Genomic DNA, 23303 nt, shown 5'->3' with positions numbered 1-23303 from the left:
GAACTTAGCACCTTGTGTTTTTGAACACTAAGAGTAGAGACAGTGAGTGGTGGGTGTGCTATTGAACCCCAATACGTAAGTCCATCCACCTGCACGCACTTGGCAAAAGAAATGAACAATCAGGGGTTAGCAGTAGAGATAGGAAGTAATTTATTATTCTAGGATTGGCCCATCTGGAGAACGTGCCAGCCCACGCTCTGAAAAACCCCACTCCACAATGGCGTGTAGGCTACAAATTCTACCGGGCAAAATAACAAGACACCGTGGTTTAGGGGTTGGGGTCTTGTTAGAATCTGATTGGTTGGAGGTGATATAAGGGTACTAAATCATTTCTTCAGGTCTTAGTGACAGATCTGAGTTCTATTCTCGGGGCCCTCTGTCTAGTTTCATGGAAAAGTAGTAGCCAGGGCTTTGTTCCACCTTAGGGCTTAGGAGCTGAGACGTAACTTAGGTCAAGATGTTCTCTTCAGCCTGCCAGAGGTTGGGACCTGTGACCATTGGTCAGGTCTGTGCTGTTGTCTTCTGATGCCTCAAGGGTTAATGATTATCAAGGGGAAAGGCTAGATCTATGAGGTGTATGCAGAGAGAGGGGGAAAAATGGTTAATAAAGCTATAATCACAAATCAAATAAAAATCATGAAGACTCAGTTTTAGGTGATTGACCTGTTTTATCGAAATAGAGGAAAGGGAAAGCTGTGTTTCTAATACAATGTATGACCCAAGGGTTTAGCGTAGATGGAGTCTTGCTAACATAATTGAGCAAGTCCTTTTAGATTTACTAGCTACAATATAAGTCCTCTCCTATTCTCGGGTGGATCATAGACTGTGCATTTATCCTTTCAGTTTAAACTGCTCACTAAAAGTAGTACTTTCAATTATCTTATTTCAGTATACGTGAATGTATTGGTTTTTGCTATGTTTTCAATTTCCCCTATTGTATATGCTTACTTAAATGATTTCTATGAGTTTATGATATTCCATTAAGAAGTTTGCATTGACATTAAAATTTTTTTACAGACTAAAAGGCTAAAAGAATGCTTAGGTTTTTTTTACTTTTTTTGTTGTTGTTGTTTTAGTGGCTTTAAACAAATACAGATTGTTTAGGCCCATTGAGAAGCAAATGAACTAGAACAGAACTATTTCAGGATCCCAAATAAATACATTTGGATACTCTGGAAAGTGTTGTTAAGCAATGAGTCTCTTCATTATTAGCATGCAAGTGTTTTCTTTTAAAAGAGTATCACAAACAATGGGATGACAATAGAGAGATTCTTTTGTAACTCTTTTCTAACCTGTATGCTTGTAGGTAATTGTCTCCACTTCCTTCCCCTCCTTCTTGCCCCCCTTTGAAGCTGTAAACCCACACGTGCCTGTTGGGAGAGGTAAAGTATGTGAAATCTCTGTGGGAGGGGCTACATTTTGCAGCCACCCAAGATATTCTGCAAACCCATTCTATCTTACTGTCCTTATAGTGCTATTAAGTGGCTTGGAGGGTATAAAATATTTAGATAGTATCCTGGCCGTTTGTTTCAGGATCTAGGGTTTGATGTGTCTCTATTCTGATTTTAGAAAAATCCAAAAGTGTGTTGACTCAGTTGGATCCAGGCTATTAGGGGTGGGCATATGTGGTTGAATAAGAACTGCAATGATTTAGGTAAAGAGACATTTGGGCTGGAAATATGATATAAGTGAAAACTGATCCTTGGAAGCCTTTCATCTCTGACTTGGATTATTTCTCTAAGGAACCTCATTTGACTCAAAATTCACGGATCATTTTCATTACCATATGCTTTGGGATAATATAAGCTAGGGACTGTGGTCTTAGGTTTAACTTTAAGCTATATTAAGGTTGAGCCACCAATTTCCTTTTGTACCTTCTTGTCTTCATTACCAACTAAAGTTGCCAATAGACGACTGGGTCTAGATCCCTAGCCCCTGTCTCTCACCTGTGCATAAGGTACATTCCCTTTAGATATCACAGGTCCAGGAGAGTTGCTGGGTCTAAACTATAGTCATTATTTCCCCCACCCTTTAATCACTTTTCTTCTGCGTTTTTCCATCAAGGCATGCATGCCTTGTCACCTTCCTTGACTCTTCCTTTCTTCTCATACTTGACCTTGACATCAATTAGTCTTTCTCTTTTCTCTGTTCTTAAATAATCTCTTTTATAAGTCTTCTAATTTCTCTTCCCATTTCCTAGAACAGATCACCCAACATTGAGATCCTAAACATTCTCCCTGCCCACAGTTTGGCTCTCCTCTAACAATGCCATAAGGCAAGAGAGTAAAATATTTAAAATACAAAGATGAACTGGTCAGTCTCAGATGAGAAACATTTCAGTAATTCCCTATTCCCCGAGGCTAAACTTTAAATACTTTATTGTACATCTATATAAATACAGTATATGATATGTAAATGATTATGTATATCTAGCAAATTCATTGCTTCTTACTGGTATATAATATTCCCAAGAGTGTGAATTTTGCCAAGTTGTACAACAGCAGGGGGCACTGTTCACCTTTTATTGTCTGTGAATGGTGTCCCTCTAGAGTTGTGCAATGTGGTTGGCAGTTGTGGACATTCCTCACATTTTATTTAAACCTTTGCTCAGGGACAAACATCTACATTCCTGTTGTTCTCCGCCACCACAGACAACACTCTGATGAACATTCCCGTACGGGGTCCTGTGTGAGAATTTCTTTGGAATGTATATTCAGGAATGAGATTGCTAGGTCATAAAGCGAAAATTTCCTTAACTTGTCTAGGTACTGCCAGATTAGTACAAAATGTTTTTCCCAGTGTATACTCCATTCACCCAGCAAATTAACATTTATCTAATTTTTGCATTTTTACCAATCCAATGAAGGAGTGTGATACCTCATTGGTTTACTTTTTACTTTGTATTTATCTGATGGCTAATGCCTTTGAGAAAACCTTTGTGTATTTTTATTCGTTTGGGTTTACCCTTCTGTAAATTAGTTCTTCATTGTTTTACCTTTTTCTCTAGGGTTTCCTGACTTTTCTTGTTTATTTACGGGTTCTTTGTGCGTTCCTGACATGATTCTATTACCGATGCTACGGATGTGATAATTTGTCATTAATCCTCCTTCTGCTCTTCTTTCCTGGTGTTGGACACTAATGTAAAAGTGACCTTTCTCAGAGTCCCTTGCAGGTTGTCTTCAGATGTGGTGTAGGTTTGGTGAATTTGTGCCCGATTTAGAAGACCTAAACAAGGCTTAGGACTAACTTCCGTTGTTTGCACTGCTTAGCACAGCTAAAGAACTATCCGTTTTTTCTGGGGCAGCATCAGCAGACGTCTGGTGTCCAGGTACTGGTTTCACGGAGGGTGGAGTGTGGTGCATGCCTGCAGCTGGAATGGCTTAGCACAGTTCTGGAGCTGGCCGCAGAGGTAGCAGCAGAGGAAGCATTCAGTAATGAGACTTCCTGATTGTAGCAGTGGAAGTGTGTTCTTGGAGCCCAGGACCTTAGATCAGGGAGGAGGCAGTCACTTCTTTGGTGGCCTAGTTCTAAGCCGTGGCTTGCTGAGTAGTTTCTAAAAAGATTCTAGAATCTCTTCCTTCAGTCCTTCCAACATTCTATGAAACAAGTCTCTTCCCATTTAAACTATTTGCAGTGGATTCAGTTCTCTGTAATCGTTGAAATCTTAACACGTAGAATCAATTTTAGATATAAATATCTTCCCCTAATATTTCTTCCCTCTTGTAAATGCGTTATGTCCTTAGTTGAACAGAAATACTTTTTTGAGGTTGAGTTTTATTTTTTATTTATTTTTGCCCAGGTCCTCAACCCCCTCCCTTCTGGCAATCATTAGTTTGTTTACTGTATCTGTGAATCTGTTTCTGTTTTGTTTGTTTGTTTATTTTGTTCTTTAGATTCCACATATAAGTGAGATCATATGGTATTTGTTTTTCTCAGTCTGACTTATTTCACTTAGCATAATATCCTCTAGGTCCATCCATGTTGTTGCAAATGGTTAAGGTATCATTCTTTTTAATGGCTGAATAATATTCCATTATATACTGTGTTTCCCCGAAAATAACCTAGCCAGACAATCAGCTCTAATGCGTCTTTTGGAGCAAAAATTAATATAAGACTGAGTATTATATTATAGTATATTATAGACCCAGTCTTATAGTAAAATAAGACCGGTCTTATATTAATTTTTGCTCCAAAAGACGCATTAGAGCTGATTGTCTGGCTAGGTCTTATTTTCGGGGAAACACGGTATGTACCACATCTCTATCCAATCGTCTATGCAAACCTATGGTTCGTGCTATTTTCTTCTCATTTAAGAAATTCTGATTTCTAGGTTACAAACATTCTCTGCTCCACAATCTTCTGTTAGCTTCATCATTTCACCCTTTACATTCAAGCCTTTGATCTATGTAGAGTCCTTGTGGTATAATGCAGGGATTCCGTTTTATTTTCTTCTGTATGGCAAGCCAGTTTTCTCAACATCATGTACTAAATAGTTTTTACTCACTGATTTTTATTAGCACCTTAATATTATTCCCATAGATAGATAAGTCTGTTTTTGAAGGTCCGTTCTTTTCCTCTTTGTGTGTGTTTTTTATCCTTTGATCAATACCATACAGTTCTTACAAATGAGGCTTTGTGATATGGCTGATTACTTAGAAGAGAAGTGTTCCCTTTTTCAAAGTTGAGTTAGCTGTTGATGAATCTTGTAGTCTTCCATATAAATTTAAAATAAATTGTTGAGTTTCTTAAAAAGTCTTGATAGTGTTTGGCATTTTATTAACTTTGCAGATTAAATTGAAGACTATTGTCATTTTTATATCATCCAAGACTCTGAAAGACCTTCATTTATTCAGATCATCTTTCATGTCTTTATTTAATAGAGTTTTAGACTTTTCTCCACAAGGTTTGTGTTTTCTTGGCTGAGCTAGTTCCTAGATGCTTCGTATGTGTTATTGCTAACGGGAATGGTATCTTACTTTTGTATCATTGCTAGTTATTTTGGGGGTAAAGAAATGTTTTTAATGTCTTTCAGTTGTAAGTATTGTGTGATTTCCCTTAGGAGTATTTTAAAATCGAAAGGTGTGTTCATAATATCTACAGTTTATAGTTAAGATTCTGACACCAACTCCTTTTGGGTTTTTGTGGAGGCTTGCTTCACTTCATAGGCATGGTTGATGACGTTATTGGCCAATGACTGAACTCAGTCTGCAGCTCCTCTCCTGTCCCCAGAGGTGTGTGCAGAGGGTGGCACTGAAAGTGACAACCTCCCAGTCACATGGTTGGTTCCCTGCCAATTAGCCCCCATTTGTAGGTGCTTTCCGAAAGTCATCTCATTACATAAATTCAGGCGTGGCAGAAAGAGGTTTGTTATGAACATCAAAACACCATTACCATGCTTTGCTCTTATCACTTAGGAAATTCCCCGGGTTTTAGGAGTTCTGTGCCAGAAACTGGAAGAAGACCATGTATATATTTCTTAAAATAAATCATAATATCACAACGGGTATGTGGGATTTTAAAGGCAGTCTTTTTATTATTTTTACAGCAAAATAATTGAAACATTAACTATAGAATGTAGTGTACACTGTGTAGATTCTTTTGAAATTATTGTGGCTTTCTTTTTGGCATCATATATGATCAGTTTCTGTGAATCCATGCTTTCTTTGGGAAGCCATAATCTCCTAAAAGTGTTAGTATTTTAATTTAGTAGGTTGTGTTTTATGCTCAACATGAATAAAAATCGCCAATTATTTAAAATATTTCAAAAGCATCATTTAAACAACTACGTAATATTTTTTTATGCAATCAGAAAAACACCCATCCCTTGGTTTTCATTACATGCGTCTCCCTGGTTTGCCTTCTACTTTTGGGCTGGCTTTTAAACACCTTCATCTAGTCCTCTTCTTCTCCCTAACCCTTGCTAACCGAATGCTTCCCACCCCCCCCAACCCCGCCAAGGCTTCATACTTACTCCATCTTAACATCCATCAGTGGCAATTCTTGCATGTTGGCGACTCCAAATTCAATTTCTGGTTCAGATCTCTCTTGTGAATTCCAGATGCAAATTTCCTATTGCCTTTCAAAAAATCTTTGTATGTATATGGGAGCAGATGTCATAAACTTATCTTTTCTCCAAACCCAAACTGTTCCCTATTTATCGCCTGCCCTGGTGGGTGGTAATACCATCCAGCAAAACTCTTCACCCAGTTTCGTAAGCCAAAAGTCTGGCAGTTGTTGAAGTTAGCCAAGTTTCTCACACTTCCTGCTTCTCTTATCCAGTCACTAAATCCTGTTAAAGTAAGCCTCCAACAATTACAAAAAAATACTCATCCCCTCCTTTCCAGGAGAATTTTCAGTGCTCTTCTAGAATTATTATATGTCCCTCCACTGACTGAGTACCAGGAAAAATCTTAACCTTGAGATTTATATTTAAGCAGAAAATGGAATGTATTCAGGGTATAGTCTCTTAGGGTTGTTAGCAGTTTGTATGAATCAAATCAACATAAGAGAGGCTGTCCCTTAAGGAATGGGTGGTCAGTCTGGAGAGGTTATTCATGATGTCACTGGAAATGTTCAAACACAGACTGGATGAAATTCTGTTGAAGTGGTCACCACCTCAGAGAGGGTGAATTTGATGACCACTGATGTTCCTTTTCAAAAGTAAGAGCAGCAGCATTGGTCCGCATGTCTCATTCCTTTTCAGATTGCTTCGAAGTGTGAAAAACTCTTCAGCCAGAGCTATTTTTATTAAATTCACTTTTATGGATTTGACTTAATAGATTAAAGTTACATTTTTCCTTTTAAAGCATTTTCCTTCTGACATTTCTGTGATATTTTTTTTCCTTTGAACTTTGATTTGCTTCATGATCTTTTAAAAAATGACCAAAGAAATCCATAACTTAGCATTGGTCCTGAGAAGTAGTTGGTAGCCACTGTCATATATGTTCTAGGTTAGTCCTTGGACATTTTATTAGATTTATTAGATTACATTTCTTGGTTTATTCTTATCATGTATCAGCCCTTGATGAATTGAAGTGGATAGATTTTTTTTTTTTCTCTTCCCCAGAAGAAAAGCCTTGATGGAAGCCAAAATTGAACTTTAAATTTATATAAATTTTAATCTACTGTAGTCAGAGCTCTCTCTATGCCAAATCATTTTTTGAATGCTCTGAGTCAGTATGATGTCTTACTGTAATTGATGTTGAACACATTTTTACTACTAATCTTCTAGATATTCTCAGTGTGTTTGGTAACAAAAATGCATCAAATGTGAGTCCCAGTTCACCACACAGAGCAGTCAACTTCTTTGAAACAATGATCAAGACATACTATTTGAGGACTCAGATAGAAAATAACAAATCTGCACCTGAAGGCAAGTGTTTTATGACATTTAAAATATCTAAGTATTCCTTTCTTGGAATTTTGAACCTGAGGATATGCTCTGAGGGAGGGAGCTTCCTATAAAAGTGTCTAAATTAGTGCTATCTATAGGTTCACTGAGTTCTGATTACTCCAGAGGGAATAAGGAGCTTTGTCCTTCTTTTTGTCAGAATCCCTTCATGAGCTGTGGTCGTCTTCTCTGCAGGTGGAAGCCCGTGGGTTAGTTACCCTCATGTGCCTGTGACCTGCTTTTCCTGATTTGTGTAGCCATTTGACTGCATGTTTGTCTTCTTTTCTTGAGACAATCCTAGATATTTATACCAAATAAGAGTTTTCCCTTACTGTAAAACTTGCAGCATTTTGGATCTGAAACTAGGCATGTTAATTTCTATTAGATTGTAATTGGCCGTACCTCCTGTATTTTTTTGTTGTTGTTGTTTATCTAGACTAGGCCATCAATATGTGATGATACATAATATGTGATATTTCTGTATTTACTGACATCGTAAACTTAAGCAGTTATCATTAATGTCTAACTCCAGATGTGCTTGTCAGTAACCTCGTTTTCTCTTATTATTTCAATTGATAGACAATATGAGATTTCAGGGGAAGTTTAGCTAGATATGTCTGAGCTTTAAGATCAGAAAAAAGGTTTAACATAATGAGACTTCTGTTTCATTTTCATCTTGCATAAGGTGTGTGGCCTGGAAGAAACAGAAACTTATGTTGATGCCTTTCAAAATATAGCAATATAAGGTTCATCCTTCGATCATTAAAAAATATCAACTATAAGGTTCATCCTTCGATCATTAAAAAATATCAATGATGTGTTTGTGAATGTGTGTAAAAATACAAGTTTAAAACAGATTACTATAAATGAATGCTATTATAGGACATAAAACAATACAAAACTCACAGTTTGCCCTTCCCCCATGTATGACTTGGGATATATTACTCAATTATTTGGGCCGTGATTTCTTTGCGGGCAAAATTAGGGGATTGAGCTAAATAATTGCTAAAGTTTCTTCTGGCTCTCAGAATACTGGCAATTGGAAATTGTGGATTGTTAACCAAGTAATTCCATCCTAATAACAAGAAGTTATTATTTGGGTTCAATAAAAACAAAGTTACATTGCATCATCAAGGCTAGTGGGAAAAAGTCTGTCTGCATAGGAGGGTTTCAGTATTGAAAGTTTCTCTCCTGTTTGGACCCTTCATTGTCTCCAGCAAATGGAGAAAGAGCCAGAGGCTCGCCCTGTTTTAGGTTATCACCAGTTAGGAGCAAGTACGCTGCATTTCTTCCACAAGAGCATCCCACCAGTATTGTCCTAATTAGACTGTATTGTTACTTATTAAGGACGGGGGCGTGTTTTCTTCATGATTATTCCCTCTGCGGATCTCGGACATTCTTGGGCAAGTGAGACACTCTTAAGTGTTTGCTTATGTGTTGGCTTTGCTACTTTCTGCCCCCCACCCTCCAATTCCACTAAGGATGTTTAACTAACATATCGCGTTCTAAATAGACGGCATTTTAAAGTGTTCCCTCTCGAGCTTTGGTCATTGTAACTAGGTTGTTAGCCCCTGCAGAGTGCCGACCGCGTGATCTGTTTCTTTTATATCTTAAAACAGAATGTTGGTCAGAAGTTTTTCCCAGAGTTGCTGGGCCACTCAGAAGTGGAAGATCCCTGGAATAAAAATTAGGAGAGCAGAGTGTGCATCCAGTTTTGGCATGGCCACTTTCTGGTCTTATGACCTCCGGCAAATTCTAGAACCTATTCATTCCTGTTATCTTCTTTGAAATTGCAATGATAAATCCTTGCTCCGCTTCACAAAACTGACACTAGATGTGGAAATGACTTTACGTTGTGTAGTTCTGTCCAAATAAAAGGTTTCCTACTTTTTTATAGTGTCACTGCTCACCTCCCAACAGAACTCTAGTGCAGGGACTGATGATTTAATTTCTTCCTTGTGCAAGAGAATCACTGCATTTGTTGGGATGGTAAATAGTCCTCTTATAACTTTCCCCCTGACTATTGTTTCCAGGATTATCAAGCCCTACAATTTTTGCTTAGCAATGCAAAAGGAGCATTTGTAGAGAGTGTATGTATGACTGCAAAGTTGATTCCAACGTGATTAAGGTAATACTCTTTATTAACTGGGATATATAACATATGTGGAGAGGGGATTAGTGCAGAAATAATTGAAGAATATTAATGATTAGGAAATTTCCTGACTGTCATTGGGTGAATATTATTTTTAACATGAATCTCTAATAAGTTTAGTAAAACAAAGCTTTTTTAAAAAACAGAGGTGAGGAATTATAGCAAGCAGAGTCTTAAATACTATATTACCTTGTTGATATAATTAAAATCCATTGAATATAAAACAATAGCTTGGTGGCCTAAAATATGTTAATCTGTGATTGTCTTACTTATTTTATTTCGAAAAATGCTTTTAAAATCATGCTTTTTATAATGCTTTTAGGTTATGGATATGTTTTTATGATTCCATTATTTTCTTATTATTTCCTTCAAGTTGAACCAAATTTGTATTTACCCCATTTACAAGTACAGAGCCTTTGGGCTGTACCATGATAAAAATAACAGGTAACATTTATTGGGTACTGTGTTAAACCCATGTCAACCAGTGTTCGTTGTTGCCAATTCACCGCCAACAGGAATTCTCCATTTGGATTGTGGTGAAGAAAGGAACTTTATTCAGTGCAGACTGCTCAATCATGCAGCATGGCTGTGGAGCAGTATGGCTGTGAGGTGGAACTGGGGCAAGGCCTCTATCTGGATAGACAGTTCTGCTCCACTTTGTGTTGGTCTGCTCCACTCTACTCCAGGGAGATATCTTTGATGTTTCAGTTCCATCTGGGAAAGGCAGTTTTCAGACTTCAATGGAAAGGGAAAGTGTGCTCTCTGAGCCAGAAGGGAGCTGACTTATATAGTAGACAAAGGTCCTCACCTCTGGTCCTTGACTGATCTGTCCTTGTACAAATGAGGATTCCAAATCCTTGCAGTTTGATTGGCCCAAAAGGCACTGTTCTGATTGGGCAGAATATAGCCACTCTGATTGGTCAGTGAAGATGCTACAGATGAAGCTTCACATCTCCAGTTGGATGAGGAAAACCTCAGTCCTATTGGTTGAAATGCAATTGCAGGAACTCCTTTAGAAGGACTGGCTCAGATGGCAGGAACACTGCAGGCAGGCAGTTCAGTGAAGGCTTCTCCCTGAAGTGTGGTTTGCATGAGAAGCCCCTGTTTAGAAATGGCTGCTAAGCTCTGCTTTTAAAGTCTGAGCCCAGTTAGCCACCAGGAGCCCTTCTCAGTGGGTATCTTCTTTCTCAGGGTCTACACCCATTATAAGATTTTTTCACTTAATTCTCACAATGTTAGGAGGTAAAAAGGATGATTATTTCCAGTTACAGATGAGAAAACTGAGGCCTAAGAGAGGTTGAGTAACTTGTTTATGGCATAGCTATGTCAACGTAAGAATGTCCAAACCTGTAGAGAATTTTTATAAATATTTATTTGAACCAAACAGGATATTCCTGGAAGCAAGATCTCAAGAGTCTGAGAAAATGGCAGTTTGCAGCTTCTTTTTTGTATTTAGAATTGAGGGAATGTAAGGAAGATAACATGAAGGTGGGAAAAAGCAAGGCAGGGATTGGATTACACGACAGTTAACAAGATTATGTGCTCTCTTGAGGGTGGTTATGCTGTTTTTGTAAATGAACAAAAACAATGGACAGGGCTTGCTTAAGGCAAAGATAACCTTTTGCTAGGGAAGTTCTAGGCCTGAGGTATGACTGTTCATCATGACCTGCCCAGTTAGGAATTTATGATCAGATTACCCTATGAGATTATGGTCTATAGAACCCCTTTTTAGTCCATAATTCTCCCTTTTGGTCGGAAGTCAACCCCAAGGATGCATTGATGCCCAACCTTTTGGTCAGATAGTGTGGCCTCACAGCGCTAGGAAGTCTCCTTTCTAGGAAGTCGTGATATCGACGTTGTGTTGTTGCAATGGTGGACCACTGGGGATGGGGTAATGCCGTAACCATGGCATGTGAGTTGAGACAGAATTTTCCCCAAAAAGGAAGGGCAGGTAAATGGAAGGCAGTCAAGTCTTATGGCCTTTATTGTGAAAACACACTCTGGATCATTTCTATCCTGTGAACCATCACGATCTGAGTTTTGCCTTCTGTCTCATTTTTTTCCCCCTGTATTTTGCATCTAGTATAACATGTACATAAGCCATAACAGGAGTATTACAAGTTATCTTATACGTTTTCAGTAAGCATAAACAGTTGGACTATATAGAAAAACCCAAAGAATAAGTATAACTACTATTACAATGAATATCATTAGCCCACAGGCGAAGACAATCAAACAAAATGCTTTCTGAGTTCTACATCAATTTATAGTTATACAGGCCTTGCCAATGTCTTGAAATAGCTGTCTAGCTCTGAGGTCAGTGTCTTCTCATCCTAGAGGAGTTTTTAATGTCCATTGTAGGCAGAAATGAGTATCAGAGATGGGTGGATGTCCATTCGTGGTTAGGCGCCTGTTTTAGATGAGAACTATGAATTAATGAGTTAACCTCTTTGTTTAGCTGCACATGGATTAGTTAGTAACACCTGATAAGGTACCTTCCAACAAAGTTGGAGAGAGTCTTTTATTTGATGTCCTTCCAATAGACAAAATCTCCTGGTTGTAATCCATGGTCTTTGAAGTCTTCGTCTCCCAGGAACCACTGTGAAATGAATCAGTTACTAATTTATGAATTGCCTTAAGCTGGTTAATAAGTCCTTGACAATAATGCAGAATGTCTTCTCTTAAGAAGGTTCATTCATATGCCCCTTCATCCACATGCATAGGGTGACCAGTGATTATTTCATAAGGAAAAAGGCTATGTTTATCAAAAGGGGTAGATCTCAGACTAAGGAGCACTATAGGGACAGCTTTGGGCCATGGGAGAGAAGAACTTCTGAAAATTTACCTGGTTGAATTCTAATTGTGCCAATGGTGTGTTCCTCCAATCCAGAGAACTGGGAGGATAGGATAAGCACAATGAAAATGCTGTAGAATAGGCCAACTATCTGAAATGGATTTCATTATTTGCCCAGTGAAGTAAGTCCCTTGCTCACTATGTAACTCAGAGGGACTTCCCCACTTGGGGACTATGTTTTTTCTAATAAAAATTTACCTCCCACTAATGCTGTTGCTCTCCTGCCTCAACTCAGTGAGAGAACATACAAATCATAAAAAAACACATATTTGTATCCTTGAGATGATAGCATTTGGATAAAATTCAACTGTTGTAGCTCACGTGGACCTAAAGGGAGTCGGGGAATGACCCTGGGATCCGTGGAGTGGTTTTCCAGGGATATATCTGCTAAACAATTTATGAACTATAGTGGAAAAAGGTTTCCAGTAATATTGTTTACGCCATGAAATCATCTTTTTAGGAGCCTACTGTGTTGATTCATGTATCTGTTGAAATATAGGCAATTAAGTCCCTATAGGTAAGATGGATTTTCCCATGGGTCCAAATTATATCTGTTAGTCTGGGTCAGAGTTTCCCCTTTTCTGTTGCCATGTCTTCTTGTCTTCTGTATCTGTCTTTTGGAACTGTAAAAGAGTCTTTTATTGATTTAGTACGGAGCAAAGAACATTCTCGGGTGTAGATAATTTGATTGCTTGGTGCTATCTGTGTAACTGCAGCATCATCTAAATGATTTCCTTTTGCTTCCATGGTGGTAGCTTTAGAATGTCCTGGAATTTTGATAATTGCCAATTGTCTCAGTTTCTGTATGGCATCTAATAATTCTGCAATGTGTTTTCCGTTCTGTATAGACTGCTTTAAGAAGCCTCCTTGCTTCCATAACATTCCAAAGTCATGAGCTACACCAAAAGCATAGCAACTATCAGTATAAATTACTGGCTGTTTGATCTTCGGCCAATTGACAAACTGGAGTTAGAGCAATTAATTTAGCTTGTTAGGCAGATCTTATTTCAGGTAAGTAAGAATGTTCTGTTGCATTCACTATGGAAGTTACTGCATATCCAGTTCTGTAATGTTCCTGTTTACCTTTAAGACAAGATCCATCAGTAAACCAGATTAAATTCACATTACGAATAGCAGTTTCCTGCAAATCATTTCTAGGAGCAAGAAGGTGGTCAGTAGGTAACATGCTATCAGGGGTGTCTTCATCTGTAAAGAAGGCAGTAAAGTTGCTGGGTTAAGGCTGTTACATGGAGCTAACGTCATATTGGAGTACTTTGTAGGGAGCTAGTTGGCTGACTGAGTATTGCTGAGTCTGGATAGAGTTGAGCAAAGATTTAACAGAATGAGGAACATAAGTGGTTAAAGGAAAGCCCATAACTGTTTCTTCTGTTTGTTTGCATAACATGCCTGACTGTAGCAGAGATGGCCCTCAGACCGGGAAGGAGCTCTTTGGCTATTGGGTCTAATTGCTGGCTATAATATTGTATAGGTCTCCGGTGATCTCCATGTTTCTCAGTTAGAACTCCTAAAACATTTCCGTCATTTTCATGTATAAAAAGGAAAAAAGGAAGTCTATGAATCCCTAGTCATAGGGTGTCCCAATGCAGGAGCTTTAGATAATTCTTCCTTTAGAGCTTATAAATCTTGTTTGCTTACAGTTCCATTGGATTGGATCAGGTCGATCTGATTTTAATGAGGCATAATGATCTGAACCATTAATGAAAAATTTGGAACCCATTTGCAACAGTATCCGGTCAGCCCTACAGACTCCCTAAGTTGTTTCTTAGTTCTTGGAAGAGGAAGGGGTAGGAGTCCTTTGAGTCTTTCAGAGTTAATTAGTAGCCCATCTTTAGACACAAGATGGCCGTGGTATTTTACTTGGGACAAAAATAATTGAAGCTTGTCTCTGGAGACCTTATGTCCTTTTATAGCTAGCTAGCCGTTTAATAGGTAAATTGTGTCCATTTTGGAGTCTAGTAACGTCCTAGAGCATGAAAGTAAATCATCCACATATTGGATTAACGTGGAATCTATGGCAAATTCAACATCCCTTAATTAGCCTGTAGTATCAGAGAAATAGGTGGTACTCTCCACATATCCCTGCGGCATTAAGCTCAAGTAAAGAGGTGATCTTTCCAAGTGAAGTCAAAGAGATACTGACTGTCTTTTTCTACAGGAATGCTGAAAAAGGCACTCCATAATTCTATCACTGAAAAATATTGGCAATCCACAGGAATGTCTGATAATAGGGTATGTGGATTTGGAACCACATGATGTCTGAGAATAACTTTTATAGCTCTGAGCTCCTGTACAAATCTCTGTCCATTTCCATCAGGTTTCTTTTCTGGATAGTAGAATTTGAAGGATGGGAGCATTACAGGGGTTCATACCTAGCAGTATAAGCCCCCCTTTAAGTAAACTTATATAATGGGCTTAATTCCAGCGAGCATATCAGGTTTTAAAGGATGTTGGTGAGTATTAAGTAGAGGCAAAGTATTGTCAATAGTTATTTTGCTAGGAGTGGCTGACTGGGTCTGGCTTGTATCTGCACTGGAAAAAGCCCAGAGTTCCACAGGAGTATCCTGCAACCAATGCTCAGTCTCAAGATTAACTTCCTCTTGCGGAGGTTCCTTTAAAATCATTATTTTCTCAATTGGTTCATCATCTGATTCATTTCGTTCTAAATACATTTCACACTTCTGAGAAAAGGATATGTGGGCGTCATGGGTTTCAAGAAAGTCTCGCCCTATCAGGTGAGTTGGCAGATTTGACTAGCAAAAATATATGTTGTCCTCTAACATTCCCTAGCTGGAAGGGAATAGGTTCTGATTTTTAAAAAAGACATTGGTTGATTACATGTCCCTATCATTTGTGCAGAAACTTTACTCCGAGGGAGAGAGCAACTTCATTGGGTAGTGTTAACAATGAATAAAGTAGCCACAGTATCTACAAGGGCCTTAGTGTTTTCCTCTTTTATGGTAATTTCAATTTCTCCTAAAGTATTGGTAAGGAGAAGGAGAGATGCCCTCTCGCAATCCTTGGAGCAGCCCGATACTTGCTCCTGTCTCCTTTCCTTTTCTAAATCCCATTTCAGTTTTCTACAATCTTTCTTATGATGACCTGGCTTTTTACAGTAAAAGTAGATTCTTCTTTTCCCTCGTTAAAAAGGCTTTGTGTGGATGTCTGACCTGATTGCTTCAATGCTGCAGCTGTAAATTCATAATTTTAGTGGCTTGATTCTTTTCTTCCTTTTGAATAGTTTTAAAGAATTGATAAGCCAGAATTGCCGGTTTTATCAGTTTGTGTGGTTGGTCAGTTTAATTCATGTTGTTTAATCAGAGTTACAAGTTCCTCATCTAATCCTTCCAGAAATGCCTCATTGACCATTGGGTCATTTTGATGATCTTTAAAACTATCAGGAGACAATCCTAAATATTGTTTTAAATATTTTTTCAAAATGTTCAAAGAAATCAAGTATGGTTTCATCAGGTTTTTGTCTACATTGCTAGATTTTTGTCCAGTCTATTTTCCAGGAAATAAATCTCAGGGATGGCTTGGTGAAGCCAGGGGACTAATTTCCTGCATTCTCCTCCTCCGCCTGTTTCTCATGGTTTTAAAAATCTTTTATAGCTGTTTTCCAGCCTAGCCATTCTGCTGCTTTGCTCTCTGAAACCAATAGGCTATTCCAACAAGTCAGAATAGCCAGGATCATATATGCTAATTAAGTCAGATTCCTTTGCAAACCCAGCAGGGTCTTGGAGAGGATCAGGAAAATGTTTACTTAGTTTCCTTAATTCTGCTTTAGTCCAAGGAGAGTGAATATTGATGGGTGCCTTCATCCTTAGGCTTTTTTCTAAAGGGAGCTGCCAGAATTTCTGGTTTTTCTAAGGTATCCTGGTCTCGCTTTCTAGTCTTACTTTTCCCTAAGTCAGTAGAGGGTGGTGAAGGAGGCGGTGTAGAGGATAGAAGAGAAGGAGGATAAAGGGAGGGCAGGTCTGGAAATGGTAGCTCTGAAACTAGTGGGGCAGTCAGAGAAAGGGAGAAAATGGGGTGTGGGTTTTGAGCAGTTTCAGAAACCTTCTTTAGTCAGAGACAGTCTCTAAGTTTCTTAATAATTTCCTGAAGAGAAGGAAATTTATCCGTGTTCCTATTTTCCAATCAAGGTAAGTGTTCCATTCATTCAGTTCAGTTTTAGAGCCTGCGTTTTCCAACTGAGCAGGCAAACATTAATTTAGAGGTATCATTTTTAGTTAAATCTCCACATTTCTGTAGACACTCGCAAGTGAAGAGTCCGCATGAATTGTACATAAAACTCACAGAGTACTAAAGGGGGGGCTGACTGGTGTGGGGCTTGTCAGCCTCGGAGGCACAATTACCCACGTTCATTGAAATTTTTATTTTGAGTCAATTTTAAAAAGCTGAAATTAAAAGCAGCCCCATAAGAACAGCTCAAATAAAGTCAGGCACCACTACCTAAAGCAGGCAGCTTCGGGATTCCGAGGGAGGAGTCACCCAAGTGCATCCATGAGAAGCAGGGAGCGGCTGGGGCACAATGTTCCCTGCTGGCACCAAGCATGGTCCGGGCTGTGCCCTGGGCCTGGGTGGGCATCTTCCAAATCCTGCCGGCGACCCCAAGTAAATGGCAACATAAGAATGTCTGAACCTGTAGAGAATTTTTATAAAAAAATTAAGTCAAACAGAGGATAGATACAGCTGGAAGAAAGATCTCAAGAGACTGAGATGAACTGTTTCCAAGAAATGAGTTTGCAGCTTTTAAAAATGCATTTGGAATGAAGAAGGGAACATAAGGAAGATTACATGAAGGTGGGTGGGGATTGAATTACAGGCTAGTTATGATGTGCTCTCTTGCAGGTAGGTGGTCATGCTTTAGAAGGAGGAGTCTGAATGGGGGCATTTCAAAGCATGCGCAGAAATAATGGACAGGGCTGGCTTGATGCAAAGATACATCTTTTACTAAAGAAGTCATATGTCTGGGGCGGGGCTCCCCACCATGACCTGCCCAGTTAGGAATTTATGATCAGATCACCCTGTGAGGTGACTTTCTGTAGAACCGCTTTCTCACCCACACATTGCATGAGGAGGAGAGAGACCACAGACTTACATAAATTCGAGGGCTGAGCTCTCTGAAGAATAAAGGAGAAAAATGGGCAAAAGAGTGAGGGGGTGTGCTATTTTATAAAGGGTGGTCAGGAAGTTCTCTCAGTGGCGGTGACAGTTGAGCAGAGACCTGAATAAAATGGAGGAGTGAGTCATGCAGGAACCTGGTGCAAGAATGTTCCAGCGCAGGGGCTCTGAGGTGAGAATGAGCTCAGAGAGTTCAAGGAAGAGGTGAGAGCAGAGTGAGGGAGAACAAGAGTAGGAGAAAGGTGGGGGTGGGTCTCTTGAGTCTTGGTGAGGTGTTTGGTTTTACTCTGAGAGTGATGGGAAGCCACTGGAGGAGGTGGAGAAGGCTTTGAGATTGGACTTCTGGAGGTGGTACAGTTCCCAATAAAGACATGGGAATGGGTCTCTAGTGTAGGGTGGAGGAAGCTCTGGCTGGAGGCAAGGATTCAAGGTCTGGGATGAGATAGCTCCCTGAGTTATCTCCCTGAAATATGATAGGAACAGAGGTGGAAAATGGGGTAGTGAGGCAGTAGGTGAAATATTTAGTGGATGGGGGACGAGGAGGGAATGGTAAGAGGTTAGTGAATGGCAGAAAGGAAAAAGATGGTGGGTGGACCAGCAATGGCGGGAGTTTCAAGGGAGCTGATGGTTTTGAAGGAAAATAAATAATTGGAAAGTGCTTGTGGTGATTGAGGCATTATCCTTTCACTTTGTGTCCCTAAGATATGTGGGAATTGACATAAAATGTCTCCATCTGAGAGGACAGTAAGAGGAGACTCAAGGGGCAGCTGGATTTCTGTTAATGCAAGATCCCTTCAAAGGAAGGTTAGAGCAGGGGTTCTCAACCGGGGGTGATTTTGCCACCCAGGGGACACTTGGTAATTTCTGGAGAAATGTTGGTCTGCTACAACTCGAGGCAGGGTCGTTGTCCTGCTGACATTTAGTGAGTAATGGCCAGTGATGCAGCTACACATCCTACAGCGCACAGGACAGCCCACACAACACAGAATTACCCTGCCCAAGGTGCCAGTAATGTTTGCAATCGAGAAGCTCTGGATGAAGGATTCAAGGGTGTTTGCTCAGCATACAACTGAAGTTCCGTGGGGGTTATATTTCCCTCTCTTCCACATTGTTCCATAATCTCTTTTGAATATTTTGGGCTCGATACACATTTACTTGCACATGCGTGTGCACACACACGGAAAGACCCTATCTCCCTTATTTTTGGTTTTGCACAATATTTGAGTTATAGAAAAGAACTAATTAGTTCCATGGCTATTTCAGTCATACCATGAGATGTGTAAAATGGGTATACTGTAATGGTAATTAATCACTTGAGAATTAAGGGATGAGGTCTCCTAGTTAGATGCAGTCAAACAAGTTCTGTTTGAACTTTATTTTCCCTCAAAAAATATTTCGGGAGACCAGGGAATATTCTCTAGTGACCTAAAGGAAAGGAGTAAATAGAGAGGCCTCTTTTGCCCTGCTTTGTCATTTCACATATTAGAAGTAGCTTTTGAAATTAGTTTTATTTCACAAACAAAAATAGGAAGAGACGCCAAAATTGCATTGCTAGTGTCTTGACAGAATTGAATATTTATTATACATTTGAAACTTAGTTGTTGTAAATATAGACCTGGGCCTTGATTTGTACACACCCCCCAAGCTAAGAGTGCTTTTTATATTTTCAAAGTTGTTAAAAACAAAACAACAAAGAATGGGTAACAGATTTTACATAGGCCCTCAAAGCCTATAATATTTGCGATTTGACCTTTTACAGAAAGTTTGCAGACCCCCGATGTAGACTGGTATTTCATTTCCACTTCTGGCCATGATGTGAATGAGTCTTTGTCACAGAATCACACTGTATTCATTCAGAAATTCTGAAAATATTTATTGATGCTTCTTATGCGCAAGTGGTCAGGGTTGCAGGATATTTGCTGGCTGTCAGAGTTTATGTCTTAGTAAGGGAGGTAGGCATGAAATAAATTGCACAAATAGTTAGTTAAGATAAAGGAGCTATGAAGGGTGCCCAAATTGTGTGGAAAGGGGTCATTAAGGCTATTTTCTGGATCAGGGGTTTTAATCTAAATTTGAAGAATGACGCCCTCCCCCTCCATACACCCCAATCGAGGAAGGGGCAGGAATAGGGAAAGAACTCAGAGGACCGTTGTGGTAGATACTTTTCTGTCTTCTACCCCAGTTGATCAATGCAGAAACCAGCTAAATAAATTTCTGGAGGATAATAAATTATAGAGTGGGTAGTGTCAGAAATGGGTTTTGGACTGACCTGTGGCTGTGAGCTCTGGTGACCAAGAAAATTCTGATGCCCAGTCCCACTTCCAGTCATTCTCTTCTCTCCCAGTGAGCCTAAGGTACAGCCGGGATGGAGAACCAAGGGATTAGGTCGACATGGGTCCTCTAGGGTCCTCGGCCAGTGTCCTCTTCTCCTTGTGCCTCTATTCTCTGGTCTCTTTTAGGAAAATAAAAAGACGTGTTTGGACCTACTCTAGAGTTATGTTTCTGAAGTGCATATGAGAAAACTGTGAGTTTCTCTCCATCACTTTCCTCTTCAGGTTGACTTTGCTGGTCGGTTCTCTTCCCTTGTCATACACGGGTTGGGGCGTTCGCCTGACTCACTGTCTCCTCTTCCCTGGCCCTCCCCAGCGCCATGCCTGACAATGAACGTCAGCCCCTGACATTTGCCAGCCCAAAGGGTGGTTACTGTTTCCTCAGCGAGCCACCAGCAGGGTAAACAAATGAGGAAGGAGGATTAGCAGCGAAATCCAAAAGGCTGGGCCCTTCTTCAGATGGGAGAACCCGTACAGCCCATCCCGCGGCCCATCCTCTTTTGGGCAGGAGGTATTTGTGGGGGGTGGGAGAGCAAACCAGAGCTGCCCTTGCCCGTGTGGTATCCCAGGCCTCCGACTGGAGTTTTCTCTGGGTTTGAGAGGCTGCTTTCTGCGCAACTTGGTAGCCTTGGCAACTGTGTTGCTCCCTGGCTATGTTTACCCGTCCTCTCTCCTTTGGGAGGGCTCTGAGACAGGTGATGTGTCCTGCTCCCTTCTAACCACAGCGTTTCATCCACAGGGCGGACTCTGTTGGAGAAGCTGTTCAGCCAGCAGGAGAACGGACCTCCAGAAGAAGCAGAGAAGTTTTGCTCACGGATCATCGCCATGGGTCTTCTGCTTCCTTTTAGTGACTGCTTCAGGGAACCGTGTCATCAGAATGCCCAGTCAAGTTCAGCTCCGTTTGATGTAAGTAGAATTCACTTGTGTCTGGGAGGCAGATTGCGGTTGCAGTAGCAATTGTGATGTGTGTCTGTCAATCACCCTATAATTTAAAAACCAACATGTGATGCAAGCTTTCCTCCCCTTCGCCTTTCAACAGCTCAGTATGTCGGTTTCCGTGCTTTCCTTTTTGACTGAGGTATTCTTAAATATATTTGCCAAACCTCCTTTCCTAAACAGATGGCCACAATTTTCTAGCCTGCTTTAATCAGTGATTTTAACGTGGCTCTGAGTCAGTGTTTCTGACTTCGCTGGTTATAGACATTCCTTCAGAAGCAGCTCCATAGGGCAAGAGTTTTGTTCCCAGTAGGCTGCAGGTCTCCATGGGCCCCAGAATGCTATTTCCATGGGCCCCAGAATGCTCATCTGTGTACAAAATACTGACATGAAGCAGCATCTGTTTCTCATCCACCTCCCATTCACCAAGATGGTTAATACTGTGCAGCTATAATTCAAAAGGCATATTCATAATTCCTAATGAATATCAGCACAGCTGGATTACCATTTTCAAGCCAGAGTATTGCTAGTCTTTCTCAGGTATGTGGTACGTGTCTGACGTTCGTTGTGACGAGTATGCATCTAAAACCCAGGAATATAAGAATTCTTGTATATGAATTCCTCATAAGAAAGCGAAAGGTCTGGTTGGCTCACTTGTGCTGAAGGTATTTGTGAGGCAGAGTTCTCATCCCGATGGGTTAGTTACATTTGTTCCATTGCTTCCATCTGTACCCCTTCTCTTAACAGACTTCTTCAATTTATGTGCTGTTGATCAAGGAGTAAAATGATGAGTTTTGAAAGACAATGAACTTGAACCCTGGCTGAGGTCAAGATGCAATAGGAATAGTAAAATGTCTGCATGTGCCTGTTTTTCTTCCTCTTCTTTACTCATTACGACCTGTGGCCTTCCCTGAGCTCCCTTCAGTATTAGGAAAATAAATCACATAAAATATTGTGAGATTGTCTTGATCTTTCCCATGTGAAAGAAGATTCTCCAGGACGTGCTGTGATTTGTGAAGCTTCCTTCTTCAGACTTTTCTATGTATTTATTTTTTTAATGACATGGCAACTAATCACTGCTAGGTAGATCTTTTTCTTCTATGGGAAGAATTGGGTAATTTAAATTCTTTCCTCCCTTTCTTTTGTCCTTTGCGATAGGTGTGTGTTATTGTAGAGACAGGACCTGGGGAGTGCGGTGGGCTAAAAGTGTTGCAGAGCTGCATTTTAGAAGATATATTAATTTGCAAGTTGGAATGAAAATAAATATGGTACAGACAAAGGCAAATACTAGCCATCTCTAATATTTGCTTTTTGATTAAAACTGTTCCCAAGTTGACTGCACTTTCCCCCCTTAAAGCTCAGAAGTAAACAGTCTTATTCAATAAATGGGGAGTTGGAATAAACTGAAAAGAATGGGATACTTCTAATCTTGTTTTAAATCACTGAACTGGCTGCTCCTTGCCCCTACCTGCTCCATCCTTGGGTGTTAGAGACTAGTAACTCCTCCCAGCCGGGTCATTTTGGAGGGCAGTGATGTGGCATGGAGAGTGAAAAGCAAACAACGAATCACTAAAGTCCCTTAATATGGTGTAAAATAATTTCCTCGGAATGGGGAATTGCTTTCCTCCAACTTTGTGATTGTGTTTTCTCCTTACTTTATTCAGTGACTGTGCGGTCTTTCTACTTCCCCCACCAAACTAAACCCAAAACAATTACGGAATTAAAGGTACTCTATTCAGAAATGTTATTCCATACACTTAAAGAGCCGCTCAAGTAACAGAACTGCGTTTGTTGCACGTACGATTGAGGTTTTCTTCAAAACCCAGAAGAGGTAGCAATATGGGGGCTTATGTAGACTGAGGTGTTGGGGGTAGTGGGGAGGGATGCACTGATCTGTGGAGAGGGGGATGCTTCTGATAATTAGTCTTTTCGCTGATTTCCAGAAAATTGCTGGTGGGAGGATTTCTTATCAGCAGATCTCTTGAGGACAGTTGCCCGTTGGGACACAGACCACCCTGTGGGAATGAACTCAAAACAGGCACTCTTCCCACCCGAGTTAATGCCCTTCCCTAAGGGTGCCCCATCTGCTCTCCCGTCCCCCTCTCCTCTCTCCATTTAGACCCGTATTTAGAGCAATAGAGTTTTGATTTGTGGATCTTACTGATGAGCTTATGGATTAGTCTCTTTCAGTCAACTCCTTTGATTTAGTCCAATTTATTTTCTACATTTTTAGAGCCTAATATTTTGCTTCAGAAATGCTATACAAAATATGAAAGGACTTCACATTTTCTCTTACATTTTAGCTTAAAGTTTCAACAATCCTAAAAGGCCAAGAGCTTAGAGTGACGATGTTAATTCATTCACAGATGTTTACGAAATACATTCGACATGCCAGGCAATGTTTCAGGCTCCAGAGATTTGCTGGTGAGCAAGAGAAATAAGATTCTTGTTCTGAAATTTGTATTCTCTTCACAGTGGGAAAAGACAGCTTAGGAA

The 23303-nt window shown here is 40.0% G+C and overlaps 1 protein-coding gene across 1 annotated transcript in view; it reads left to right on the top strand.

Moving 5' to 3' along the window:
• FMN2 (formin 2) overlaps positions 1-23303 on the top strand; it is a 331660-nt gene that overhangs the window by 9746 nt on the left and 298611 nt on the right. Inside the window, exon 2 of the mRNA XM_033099694.1 lies at positions 20611-20777. Within this exon, the coding sequence (XP_032955585.1) occupies positions 20611-20777 (167 nt within the window). The remainder of the gene's footprint in view (positions 1-20610; positions 20778-23303) is intronic.

This window comes from Rhinolophus ferrumequinum, chromosome 27 (genome assembly GCF_004115265.2).
Source record: "Rhinolophus ferrumequinum isolate MPI-CBG mRhiFer1 chromosome 27, mRhiFer1_v1.p, whole genome shotgun sequence".
Lineage (NCBI taxonomy): Eukaryota > Metazoa > Chordata > Mammalia > Chiroptera > Rhinolophidae > Rhinolophus > Rhinolophus ferrumequinum.
The sequence above is the reverse complement of the archived record's forward strand: the minus strand, read 5'-3'. Positions and strand labels throughout refer to the sequence as shown.